This window comes from Plutella xylostella, chromosome 28 (assembly GCF_932276165.1).
Source record: "Plutella xylostella chromosome 28, ilPluXylo3.1, whole genome shotgun sequence".
Taxonomy (NCBI): Eukaryota; Metazoa; Arthropoda; class Insecta; order Lepidoptera; family Plutellidae; genus Plutella; species Plutella xylostella.
The window spans coordinates 5,892,565-5,905,822 of NC_064008.1; the positions used below are offsets into that span (position 1 = coordinate 5,892,565).

General features: G+C 37.7%; 1 protein-coding gene across 8 annotated transcripts in view; it reads left to right on the plus strand.

The window, feature by feature from the left end:
* The window catches only part of LOC105385515, a 128,559-nt gene extending 117,332 nt beyond the window's left edge, over positions 1-11,227 (plus strand). For all 8 annotated transcript variants that reach the window (XM_038111289.2, XM_038111290.2, XM_038111291.2 and 5 more), the window contains 2 exons: positions 88-2,007; positions 9,469-11,227. In XM_038111289.2, the coding sequence (XP_037967217.2) occupies positions 99-2,000 (1,902 nt within the window). In that variant the 5' untranslated portion in view covers positions 88-98 and the 3' untranslated portion in view covers positions 2,001-2,007; positions 9,469-11,227. The remainder of the gene's footprint in view (positions 1-87; positions 2,008-9,468) is intronic.
* Positions 11,228-13,258: the final 2,031 nt, after the last annotated feature.

Below are 13,258 nucleotides of genomic sequence, written 5' to 3' on the forward strand. Positions count from 1 at the left end.
CTCCTGTTCCACTGTCCATTCTGACATTTAATAATAATAACCTCTAAGTACTCGTGTGATTAAAATATTTCTCCTCTCTTGTTCCAGATGTGACAACAATGGCTGCCACAGACGGCCAAGTCATCGTCGCGGCGTCGCGCTGGGCCGATGAGGGCTCCTACCTCCGGGAGTTTGTCTCCAAGAATAGAGTCCCTAATGTCGCCAAGATCATCAAGGGACAGTATGGCGGCCTGGGGGTCCCCACACTGCCCAGCCCCGGCCTCCAGAGCACCGCCATGCTCATCTCAGCAGGCAAGAGGAAGAAAATCATCGCTCAGGCCATCAAGATCAAAGAAGGCAGACGCATGGTCAGCGTTGGACCCAGAATCGCCATCCCTGACTCGTATAAGGGATACTTTGAGCTGCTCAGCGAAGAAGGAAGAGCTGTCAGGTGCATCGAGTCTGTGTCTGAACTCGCCAGGAGACGGCTAGAAGACGGATGTCTGGTCAGAGAACCGATCAGAGTCATCTGCGCCAAGACGGACTTGGATGGCAATTTGACAGCTGACGGCGCAAGGAATATGCCCGCCGGAGAAGTCATCATGCCTAAAGGAGAAGCGTTGCTTGGCAAAACTAAATACCTTAAATGTACTGATACTAAAGGTGATACGGTGTTGTTGAGTCTCGACCAGAGAGGAAAGTTCTCTGCTGTGGCTAAGGAAGAGAATATCAGCGGTGTGCATACAGCCAAGACGTTGCTGACTAAACGGCTTCCGTTGACGGTCAGACTGGTCCACGGCACGACGCCGCGGGGGATAAAAAGTGCAAGTCATTTTGTTCCGGAATTAAGACTGCTTTCAATGTACGAAGAGGAACATATATTCGCACTGCCCCTTCAGAAGGAGGGTAACGCCCTAGTGGCCTTGCCTCTGGCGGCGCCTCTCAAAATGCAGAAATGCAAGAACGAGGAGCAAATACGAAACTTCATGGAGTTTTACAGGCTGGTGGAAAAGTGCAATCGATTGTTAGTGGACGTCGTGGATAGAATACACGTGTTAGACGGGAAGCTAGGAGACCCGAAGCGACTACTGAACGCTCCACTAAACGCCCCTCCTTTAGTCAAAACTGGTTACTTCTTGCGAAGAAGCGCTTCGAGTGACACAGCCAATCACGGCAAGGCACACCTGTCGCGCCACAACCACACCTACAGCAGTCATCGAGACGAGACTAGCATCCCTGACGAGTACGACGAAATAGACCAGATCTACGACTACGTCAGGGGTTTCGCGCCTCTGCCCAAGAACATAAAAGCGTCATACTCAAACGAGCCCGTCTCAGCTCCAAGACACGAGTCGGCGCCTACTTCACCCGCAGCCACGCCTATCCACATGCCTTTAATAACAGAAATCAAACCGGAACCTCCTCCTATAGAGACGATTCCTACCAAGAAACCGTTAGTCCAACCAAAAGCCGAGAAGCGAACCAGGAAAACGGCTGTGACGGCTAAAGAACTCCCCCCAGTAACTGCTGTGTTCAAAGGAAAACCTGTGACAACGCCTACGACGAACCTCCCGAAGCTCTATGTGAAAAACAGCAGCAGCAATTCCAAAAACAGAATGATCTTCCGCCATAACAGTCACTCGCCGACGAAAGAGATTCCTAGTCCAATTACTAGTCCCATTGTTAGACCGCTTTCCAAAGGCGATTCCCCCATCTTTAATATTAGGTACAAAAGTCTTTCGAATATCCAACAGGCTATGGAGTTGGATGGGACCTTGGACTCAAGTCATTCTGGGGGGAGGACGTCAGGGGACTCCGGGGCTGGACCTAAGCTCCCAGAGAAGAGGTCTAGAAAGCTAAGCAGACCTAAGTCCCTGAGTAATCTAGTTTGGGAGCTGAAGGGTTGTCCTGTCGAGGCGGTGAATGAGAAACCAAAATCTAGAAGTAAAAATGAAGGCTATAGGAAACTGGGCAACAAACTGTCTTTAGGGGCTAAGCGGGTGCCTACGCTCTATCTTTGAATTATCGGTAAGTTATACATTATTTTTACTAACTTTACTAAATCAGTACAAACTGATGGGACTCATTCAGGTACATACATAATTCAGTATAATTATTATACCTAGACTTGAAACTTATCACCTGCAATGCAGCGGGCAAATAAAAGACGTACTAAATTCTATTTAAAATTGCAATTACAGTCTAGAAAGGGCATTTCACAAATTAGCTTTCTTTCGTTGACAGACATAATTGGAAAACAAAACTAGCACATTTTATGTTAGGGCTTTTCGTTGACAATTATTTCCAAGCATAATAGTATCTCTTGGTGCCATAATAATATGTAGGACTCCTATACTTACGCAAAATAATAATCAAATTTTATCATCATTCATATGTTACACTGACTGTAAATTTCAGAATGAAACACATTTTTAGTACCCTTTACTTAGAACGTAACTATTGCTCAAGGGTTCTCTTGGTACAGGCTCAACATTAAAATCCCACTTAAACCCCATAATTCTCAGAAGAAGATATCTCGTTTTCAACCAAGGAGTCGAGAGTTCGTATGGTTGGAAATGTCACTATTTATCACTATTCATTTGTCGCAACGAGTTGGCTGCAAGGGCCTATACCCATAAACGAGATACGACGTAGCTGAATTGCTATGCAGCTTTTATGATGTCTGTGCAAAGTTTTATAGATGGATTAGCCGCCACTTGCTAGCCAGCAAATGTACAGTCAGAAAAAAAGATCAAGACACCAGGGCAAACAGTTTGACCCTAAGGTGAAAGATTAATGATGTTATTTATAGTTTATTTTCATCGATAGATACAAACTTTTCATGTCACGCGTCAGCCATCAGTGGATCTTTAAATTGAAGTATTTGCTATATTTATCCCTCTATTGCTGACGGTTCAATAAACCTGTCTCGTCCCAAACGATTGGTACTTAAAAACTTTAAGATCCTCAATGTGCAAGAGCCCTAAGTTGGCTGTAAACGAAAGAGCGTCGTCGAACTTTGATTTCTGATTTAGGTATTGTATTGCCATGTTGGATGCCCCAGCACGATCGACGCATAACGTTGGAATAGTTTAATTGAAGTTTATACACGTGTCGCCATTTTGAAATGTTGTTAATATTTACAGGGAATACACAGATAGATTACTAAAATGCAAACCTACCTACCTCCAAATTCATAGAACAAACTGTCATATAAAAAGAAGCTTGCAAGTTTGTGATACTGGAAGTTCAACTCTTTACGTTTCTATCACGATGACGCTGAAAAAAGACACCGATAGTCACCCCTTTTCCGCTCACTATAATATATACTAACCTGTATACTTACTTTTGGAACACTCTGTATATTGTTTCACTTTGTATCATATACATAGATTAGAGCAGATTTTTGCAGGAGGATCTAGTAAAACTGGCAACACCATACCCTAGTGTAGGTTACCTAAGAAGCGAGCATCGTGATAGGCCAAGCACGTATGTAGGTACCTGTGGCTATCATTGAGACATCACAGTTTAAGTGTATTTACTAGCTTTTGATTGAAATGACTTGCAGGTTACGTATATTGTATATGCAATTAGGATAAATGCCTATAGGAGCCTAAATAAGCAATACAAAGTCCGATTTCACTTACTATTATTTTATTTATGTTGAAGATTATTATTAAACATTAAACATTATTATTAAAAAAAATATTGATGAAAGGTAAAGCATCACCCCTATCACGAACTTGTTTTGACAACGATTTTCGGATTCAAATTGTATGGATTTTGACACTAATTACTTCGTAAATGTTGCTTCGTTTTGATTTCGCGATACGGCCACAATTAGCGCCGCCGCCGTGTAAATATTTCACTCATATCATGAACCTAATAGCATATTACCACAATAACTAACAGTTATACGATCATACCACAATAATAATAATATAAGTCGGTGATAACTGTGGAAATAAAACTATAAGCGGGCGCGGTCGCGTAATGTTTGCGTGCAAGAACTAGGTGTGTTCGCCGCGCCCTCTGTAGGTACAGACCGACCAACTAATGCTATACGACTAACGCTGAGTTGCAGAAAGGAACTTTAAGCTAATGATGACCTTAAATGTATACCTGCCTTGCTTTGACAGTATACGGACAGAAAGAGACAGACATAGATTTAATGCCGACATTAGCTTAAAGTGCCTTTCTGCAACTCAGCGTAAAGTCTGTTATTTAATCTCAACAATTGACATTGAGAGATCCTGTGCAGCGATTTTGGAACCTCCGTTTACGTTGCGTATCGTCAATTGTCACTGTCAAAATGTAAGGCAAATTCGTTAGTTCCAAAAGTGAATACGTTGGCGCTGTTCTTTTTCCATATGTTTGTGTAGTATCAAAAATAGTATCGAATTGCCCCGTTAGCCTGTGATAGACCCTCTGAACGGTTTATCAACAGTCAATTGTCCCGCAATTAAGTGACGTATTGTTCTAATGGCGGGACAATCGACTGTTGATGGACCGTTCAGAATCTGTAAATTTAGTATCCGAGATTAAAAAAATACCTACTTTAGAATTGTTTGTCGAAAAATCAAAAACAAAGTGGCGACTCTAGCGGAAACTATCATGAAACTTTTGACACATATTGAAAGTATTTATGCAGACGAAATATCGCACATTTTGTAAATTCTTCCGCAAATGGGTTTTTGTCACAAAAAAATATTTTCACAGCCAGACAAGTTCCCACAGATTCCGCAAGCAAAGAAAACTTGGTCAGTACGTACTCAGCTACTCATTTTACTGAAACAATTAGTCGGTAGAGGCGAAACTGTTATAATTCAACCTGCGAATTTCACTAATTCCCCCGGGGTTTCAGTTTCTGTGTGAGCAAATTTAGACTGAACACTAATTATAGAGTGTGCAGTTTTATCAGTGGTCGACGCAAACTTCTCAAATAATATGTCAGAAAAAAATACGGACTTTTGCAAAAGTGGTATACGGTTCGTGAATGTCCAAAAGTTGATCAGTTTGACCTTCTGAGTCACCCTCTTTCGGCTTAGTATACCACTTTTACAACACCTGTGGGAATTCCGGGATAACCAAGGTGGCACACTTCCTACACACCAAATTTCATCAAAATTGGTGCAGCAGTTTTCCAATGAACGAGTTACAAACTGACAAACTTTGACTTTGTCAGGGTATCTGAATTACTCTCAGGTCACTGATAAAACGACACCCTGATATAGTTTGTGTCTAGCTGGATCTAGTTTTTTGTGTTGGGCCAATTAAAACTTTATACATTTGCGGCGGAAACTACGCTGATTTACTGTAAAATTTTACTGAAACTTTCTGTTGATTATAATGGGTATAGTTTTGATATTAACATCATATTTTTAACCGACATAAAAATAGGGGTGTTAAAAGTTTTCCTAAATATAGGTAGGTACACATTCTAACGGTGTAATAAAATATACATAAATGACGTGTAGGTTTTTTCTCCTATTTTAATTTACTAATTTAAAATTTGATTCACAGTACAGGGGTCTTGGGTCCAAATTCCCTGGAAATATGTAGCTGAAATGTGGTTTTATATATCGGCTCTACCAATAACATCCTAGGAAGCTCGCTGGGCAATATCTACTAATACCCAGCAAAGTTTCTTTACCCCTATACATAATTCAGATTTTATTTATAGACCCAGCCCAGCCTAGGCTAGAGCTAGAAATCTAGTTTTTGCTTCGGACCTGACTCCAATCGCCCTTTTATAGGGTCCTATGAATTATTCTTGGAAGGAATAGGCATCGAACTCATAGATCCTTGATCCCTCGGGCTCGAATGACGGCGTAATCTTTGACAAATTATTATAGATTTTTTATAAGTATTACATTCTATCTATCCTACTTAAAGGTTGTCTGACACATGGAAGTAATAAGTACTTAACGAAGTACATATAACTTCCATGGTCTGACATTACTCAGTACAATAGAAGTTTATAGATATAACACTCAACGTTATTATATAATTTTAAAGTTGAAATAGTCTTATCCTTCCAGGCAATCAGTAGATAGAAGAAAAAAAAATACCATCCGTTCAGTATCTTCCCGGGTGTTTTCCTACGATACCTAGTATCATGATACCTTACTGCTAATTGCGATCTCTTACAGGCAACCTTAGTAGGATACTTAGTATCATCATCCGTACCAACAGTTCCTCAGTTCGCATACTTAGACTAAAGTCTAAGTTTATTCTAATGCGGGCTACATCGCGTGTAGTCACGACACTAAACTATGAAGGTACCAGTTATTATAAACTATGCACCGTTTACTGTGACTTGGTGCTTTTAAACTTGCACTATGATAAGTATGACGCAATATTTTTAAAGGTGTGTATCAAAAGTATGTTATTTATCCAGCTTAAGGATATCTGTGGTAGAGATTAGGTACCAAGTATATAACATAATAAGACAGCCTACTTCTACACCTACTGTTACCTAAATGACCCATTTATATTTTTTTTATTTAAATTACTGTCAGTATCTGACAGTCGGGTTGCCCACTTACCCGACAACTCTCTCAGCACAAGCTTGCTTGTGTTGGGGTCCACCAACCCGCACTTGGCCAGCGTGGTGGACTAGGCCTAAACCCTTCCTTCATTGGAAGGAGACCCGTGCCCCAGCAGTGGGGACGTAATGGGTCGTGATGATGATGTGTCAGTATAAATTTTTTGACATACCTACCTACATTAGTATTTGTATTTGTCCCTGTTTATATGAAACAAACTGTAGTACTACCTTTCCTAATTTATGATGTCGGTAAAACAGTTTCAGAATCTAATACCATTAGTGCAATTTTGCATTTACTTTGCTAATTATTAGCACGAGTTTTTAGAATAGATCAGCTATCTTTTACTGGATTAATTTGAGTTTTATGGCTTCTGTATGTTAATAGAATAATTAGGAAATGTCTGGGGGATTGGTTCTAAACAAATTGGAAGATAATGATATAATGATGCACACAGTACACTGGGCCATATTGTACCTTATACTTTTATCTTGTAAATATTAAGGCCCTGTTTCACAATGTCATGTTAGTGGCTACCTGTGAGATAAAATACATGCTGTCATTCTCTGTTATAATTTTTTTGACAGTGACAGCATGTTTATTTATTTTATTTTAAGGTTTTACACAACAGGTTAACATCAATTTTAGATATGTAACTTAATTCTAAATACTTTTCTAGATATTAACACAAAAGGCGTGTAGACACAAACATATTACGAAATTAATAGAAGCAGAGCTTTATGCTATGTTGATATAAACTAAAAGTTGATATGAACTAAAAGTTATGAACTAAAAGTTATAAATTAGACACAAAAAAAATATACAATTTTATAGGACTTTCTTAAGGAATGTTTTAATTTTACCAGTGCTTTTATCGAAGATGTCAAATTCATTATGTATTTTATCTCACAGGTAGCTACTAACCGGAAATTGTGAAACAGGGCCTCAAAGTAAGTAAGTATTATGGCACTCGAAGGCTATAAAATAATATCGATTAAGATCGATAATCCATAAAATCGTAATTTCATTTAAAAGTGAACTTGCAGACATTAATTGCGTCGTCTGCATTCTTTTGCGTTTGTTTTTGCGATCCTTCAGAGGGTCTAGTGCGGTTTGATAGTTTGTTGAAAACTATAAAAGTTTACGTTTAAGTGCATACTAAGTGTCGTATCTAATGGAAACTATCATGAAACTTTTGACAGACAATGTATGCAGATGACAGGATAAAACGTATTTTTTTTTCGTTTTCATAACTAGAGGCTCAGAGATTAGCTAACGAAAACATTTGCTATTAATATTCATTACTTACACCTGTAGCGTAAATGCGAAATTTCTTCCAAGAAACCTTTGAGCGGGCAGATATAAAACGAGGTTCGCAGCCATCAAATCGTGCTGTCCTTTTCAAGCTCTTCCAAATATGTAGCTTTCTCATTCTTGTCCGAAAAAGGACGTGGCCCGTTACCCGTTAGTATCATAGACAACGAACGAACCATAATCTATGGCTGACCCACTTACACTAGAAATTAAAAAGGTATTTCGACCTAATTATAAGGGAGAATATGCGGGGCTTTGCAATAGTTGTATTGTAAAGTATCATCTAAATTCTAAAAGAAAGAGGTCAAGTCTTGGTATAAAAATAGCTCTGATAAGTGGGTACCTCCTGTAAAATAATATATTGTGTAATTATAATCCTAATCCTAACTAATATTATAAATGTGAAAGTAACTGTGTCTGTCTGTCTGTCTGTCCGTCTGTCTGTCTGGTACTCTTTCACGCCAAAACTACTAAACGGATTTGAATGAAATTTGGTATACATACGGTCTAGACCCTGGGAAAGAACATAGGCTACTTTTTATCCCGGAATTCCCACGGGAAAACTTTTTAAGGCGAAGCGAAGCGCGCGGGAACAGCTAGTTATACATAACTCTTTTTTACATACCTCCTGTAGGTTGACTAAAAGAAAATCATTAAGCACAGCATTGAGTTCTTTCAACCATTACATTTTTTACAGCAGTTATTGAAGTAAGTAGATATGTTATTGATGTTTGTGCATTAAAGAATTAAGTAAATAAATGTGTAATACCTAAAATATCTAATTCAGTAAGTAGTCTTCCCTAAAAAACTTATTAAGCAATCGCTCAGGATCTTCCTGAATACAAACTTACATAGACGGACTGGGTATAACTTACTGTCCCTTCCGCAATCATCCATTCATTGTTACTCATAATAACTTGCACCGTCATTCCTATTCCTACATGTACCTAGTTATATTTCAATCGCCCGCCGTCTCTTACATCACATAGCCAATACCCTTACATTACATTAAAAACAACACTAACAGTTATTCCGGATTGCTTCAACACGAATATATCATGTTTTTTCTTCTCATTACATCTTCCTGTTGCGTTTCCTTGTGTGGACTCCCAATACGATACTTTGTTGCTGAAAAGCACGCTTCAAAACCCTTCTTACAAAGGCATAGAGACTATAATGTGAAATTTTAAAGGTCTGTTCAGATTGGTCCGTGGTGAAGCCTTGTTATTAAAATTTACAAGTCACTCTCGGGCCGGTTTTGATAATAAATAAAGGCACCATTCGATGTAATCATTTCTAAATGATGGTGATACTTAGGGCTGCTACAGAAAGTGTGGTACTAAAATATTCGTTATAATAATTATAAGTACGTAACTAATATTAACTATACTTAGGTACTTACCGTACATACTAGTAGGCTTAAGGACGGTTACCAGGCGAAATTCTGAATTTAAATCATATACAAGATGTTGCAAAAATGGCATAAGTACTAAGCCGAAACCTAAGTGTGCAACATATATAACAATCTAAGCCCGAAAATGAAATAATGACCGCCCCAAATAATGTATAAATCCGATACTTTCTGAGTAACTATACATATTCAAATATTGCATTTCTTTTATTCCAGGTTGCAGACACAAGAAGAAGTCCACGTTTCAAGAATTCGGAAGAAAACAACAATCACCCCATTTCTACAATAATACGACTGTGCCGAACTTATGGAAATATAAAAAAAGGATTTTGACAGAATTGTTTCAAACATATTATTTTTGACTCCGTTCATTTAAGTTTTCAACATGGGAGACAAGGATAAATTCTGAAGGTATTATTTTTTTACAGTAAATCAAAAAATATTTACCTTCCATCTAAGAATAACGTTAAGTTGACGTTAAAGCTGACCTAAGTATTTTCTTTATCACTATTTTGATCTCTTATTGATTAATATAATATTATAATTGTTGTTTATGAATTTAATGCCATATTACTTACGGTAAATGTGTTAGATGTAAGTTTGGAACATTAAAATATTTTGTAAAAATTGGCTACGGAAAAATATTATCAAATAATTTTTGAACCAAATGTGTAAGGTGCCTTACTATGTTATAGTTAAAAACGATTTTCTTAATCACATTAATGTATACTCAACTTAATGTCTACACACCTAGGTAATTAAAATAAATTAGATTAAAACAGTCACAAATATGTATAATTTAAATTAAAATAGTTATTTAAGTTTCTATAATATGAACACCGACTTGTATGCATTTACTGAACTTTTTTTTATATAGTCTCTTTGATAAACAATATACGAACAATATACTTTTTAAGTGAGCCCTTCTTTTGAATTATGAAATATGTATTCGGTTTCACGATTTGTGACTTTATTTATTGGTACAATGGTTGTCATTAGGTTGAACTTACAAAGTATCTCGGTTTGACAGTAAACAAAATGCGGACAGTTTTAAGCTTTATATACTGACACACCATCTTGTTCCCATATTGTTTATCAAAGTAGAATCATTATTATTTTCTACTGGAGAGAACGACCAATAAAATACAGGTAGGTACTTATCAGTTTTTTAGTCACACTATTGAGACATTTTTTGACCGCCAAAATGATTTATAATTTTTAGCATAATTTTGTTTTATCTACCTTACGTTCTCACAGAACTATTGTCATAAAATTGGTTTATATTATGTTTTAAATAACTCACTGTATATTAAATTTTCAACAAATTTTGTGCTATTCTATATTGTGAACCTTGTATCCTAGATTTTATATTCCAAATAGGTATTCCAATTTTCTGTATTCTAGTTTAAGCTAGGTGTCCTATTTCCTAAAATAGAGTACGTTTTACCTTTTAATTTTATTTCGTATACCCATGATGTAAAAAGAGACCAAAATTATTGAAGTAAAATAATAAATTCAATTTGTTTTTCATACAAGAGACTACATAAAGATTTCTGACTGATTGGTATGTAGAGACCTTAGACTAACCTCAGTAGAGACCATGTAGTCTCTATTTCAGGTAGAGACCTGAAGTAGAGACCTAATAGACGGCTAATCAAATTTATGTTGATGGCAAGATGGCGACCAAATCGCCTTCTCTGATTGGTAAATGGAAAATGTTCTTGCAGATTTTAAGTACACAGGGGATAAAATAATACTTCTTATGAAAAAATATTGAAATAACCGATCTTTCATTTCCATGGTCAGAAATGGTCGCTCAAGCTTTGTATGAAAAACGAACAAAGTGGTCTTTTTAGTAGATTTTTTTATTTAATCTTATAGATACTCATTCGGGCTGTTTCTATGGGCCTATGTTTTTTTCATTCATGTTGTAATGTGTGCATCTTACGAATTAAATGATGATACAAACCTAATACATACGAAGGTTTTATTAATTTTGAAAGCTATCACAATAGCTCTCCAAGTCTCCACTATACCAAAACTGTGCTGCCTTGTAACCTGACTTCATTTTAGGTAGCGTATTCTATGACAATAATTATGAGAACTGATTTTTCAATATTCAGATAAATGTTATCTGACGAATAAAATTGTTGGTGTCTTTGTCTTAACACAAACATTCAGACGCAACAGCATCGGAATTATTCCCCAATCCCCATATAACTTTTATCTGACTTTTGAAAAATCTATTATTATTATTATTATGTAGAAGAACACTGTCAAAAGCAGCATACAGCATGGTTGCGTCCACCTTGCGTAACACATAAAATAACTTGGTTGGTAGGTAGGTACTATACAGAAACTTTTGTTGGTCACGTGACTTTTTACTATGGAGAATACTAGAAGTACTTAAGTATGTAATTAACTTCATGCTTGGTACCAAGGGACATAATACTCTCTACCGAGAGCTTGGTACCTACCCAGCACGATCGGGATTTGGTTAAAATTTCATTTATGCATATCACTCACTCAACTTTTAACGACTCTGCCTAAAGGTAAAATCTAAAATGATCCAAAAACTCTACATAGAAATGAAAGCCAACTGTTATGCCCTCTAAAAGTCTCTACCGCCATCTATAGAGTAGTGTAATAGATAGCTCAAGCTCTATATAGACTTTTATAAGCATGCATGTGTTAACTCCAACGACTATTTTAGAGTTAGTTCAATAACTTATAACTAGATGGCGTGTTCTTGAGACAGCTAGTTAGACGTATGTACAGGCGACAAACTTATCTGTTCCGGTGAGAGCCAACTAAATCGATCCATATCTCATTAGGTATTAATGAATTATATATTGATGTAGATTAGATGGGTTTATTAAAACCACAAGAGCGAATTACCACTACTGGCAAACTTAAAATCTTATAGAATTAAGAAATATTAGACATTTACGTGAGCTCTCACCGGAACAGATAAGTTTGTGGCAATGTATCTACCTTTTCAGCAGGTATATTCGGTGCTCTTGGGGTCAATATTTAGTTGTGGTTGTAGATGCTATCCGTTGATATCGACAATAATATCCTTGTTATGTATCCGTGGGGTAGACGAGTTGTCGAGCAGGCAAACGCAGCGTGGGACGCTTAGGCGGGTAGCTATTGGTTGGATTGGGGTAGGTAGGTATTGGCTGGATGAGGACGGCCGAGGACCGAGTGTTATGGCGCTCCTTGGGAGAGACCTATGTCCAGCAGCAGTGGATGATTAGTGGCTGATGATGATGATGGGGTAGTAATAATAATACATCTCTCTCACTAAAATTGGTAAAATTTACTAACAGACTAAATAAGCACCTACAGCTAGGCGGTCCAGAGTTCGGGCCGAAGCACCAAATTTAAATTTAGCACTAGCAAAACTTAAATTTATTGATTTGCTCTAAAATCTAAATTACGATTTAATATAATAGTAAATAGCATACTCATTTATAGATAGATAGATAAGTTATTCATTTACTTAACACAGCATATATTTCCTAGTGGGAAATTTAACACTTTATGTTCATGGCCGAAAGAGAGAAACGTTTCCTTCACAACGTCGACAATACAAACATATTTCCCATGATTATTTGCTGGTTATGCCCTAATTTTTTGGCTTGTGAAGTTTGCTTTGATCGGAACAAGCTACAAATATGAATAGATAATGACGTGTAATAGTGTATCTGCGACTGTACCTATCGGTACCTTACTTACTTACTTACTTACTCCGCTGGCTCAGCGACCCGAAGTGGATCTTGGCCTCAGACACAAGAAGTCGCCACTGGTCTCTATCCTGCGCAGTCGCTCTCCAGTCGCCTGCCTGTAGTTGGCGCAGGTCCTTGCCGACTTCATCGCCCCAGCGATATTTGGGACGGCCAACTGGTCTACGACCGCTTGGTACTCCAAGGTAGGCCCTCTTGGCAGCGCGATCCTCCCCCATCCTTTGCAGATGACCAAGCCAACGGAGTCGGTACTATCG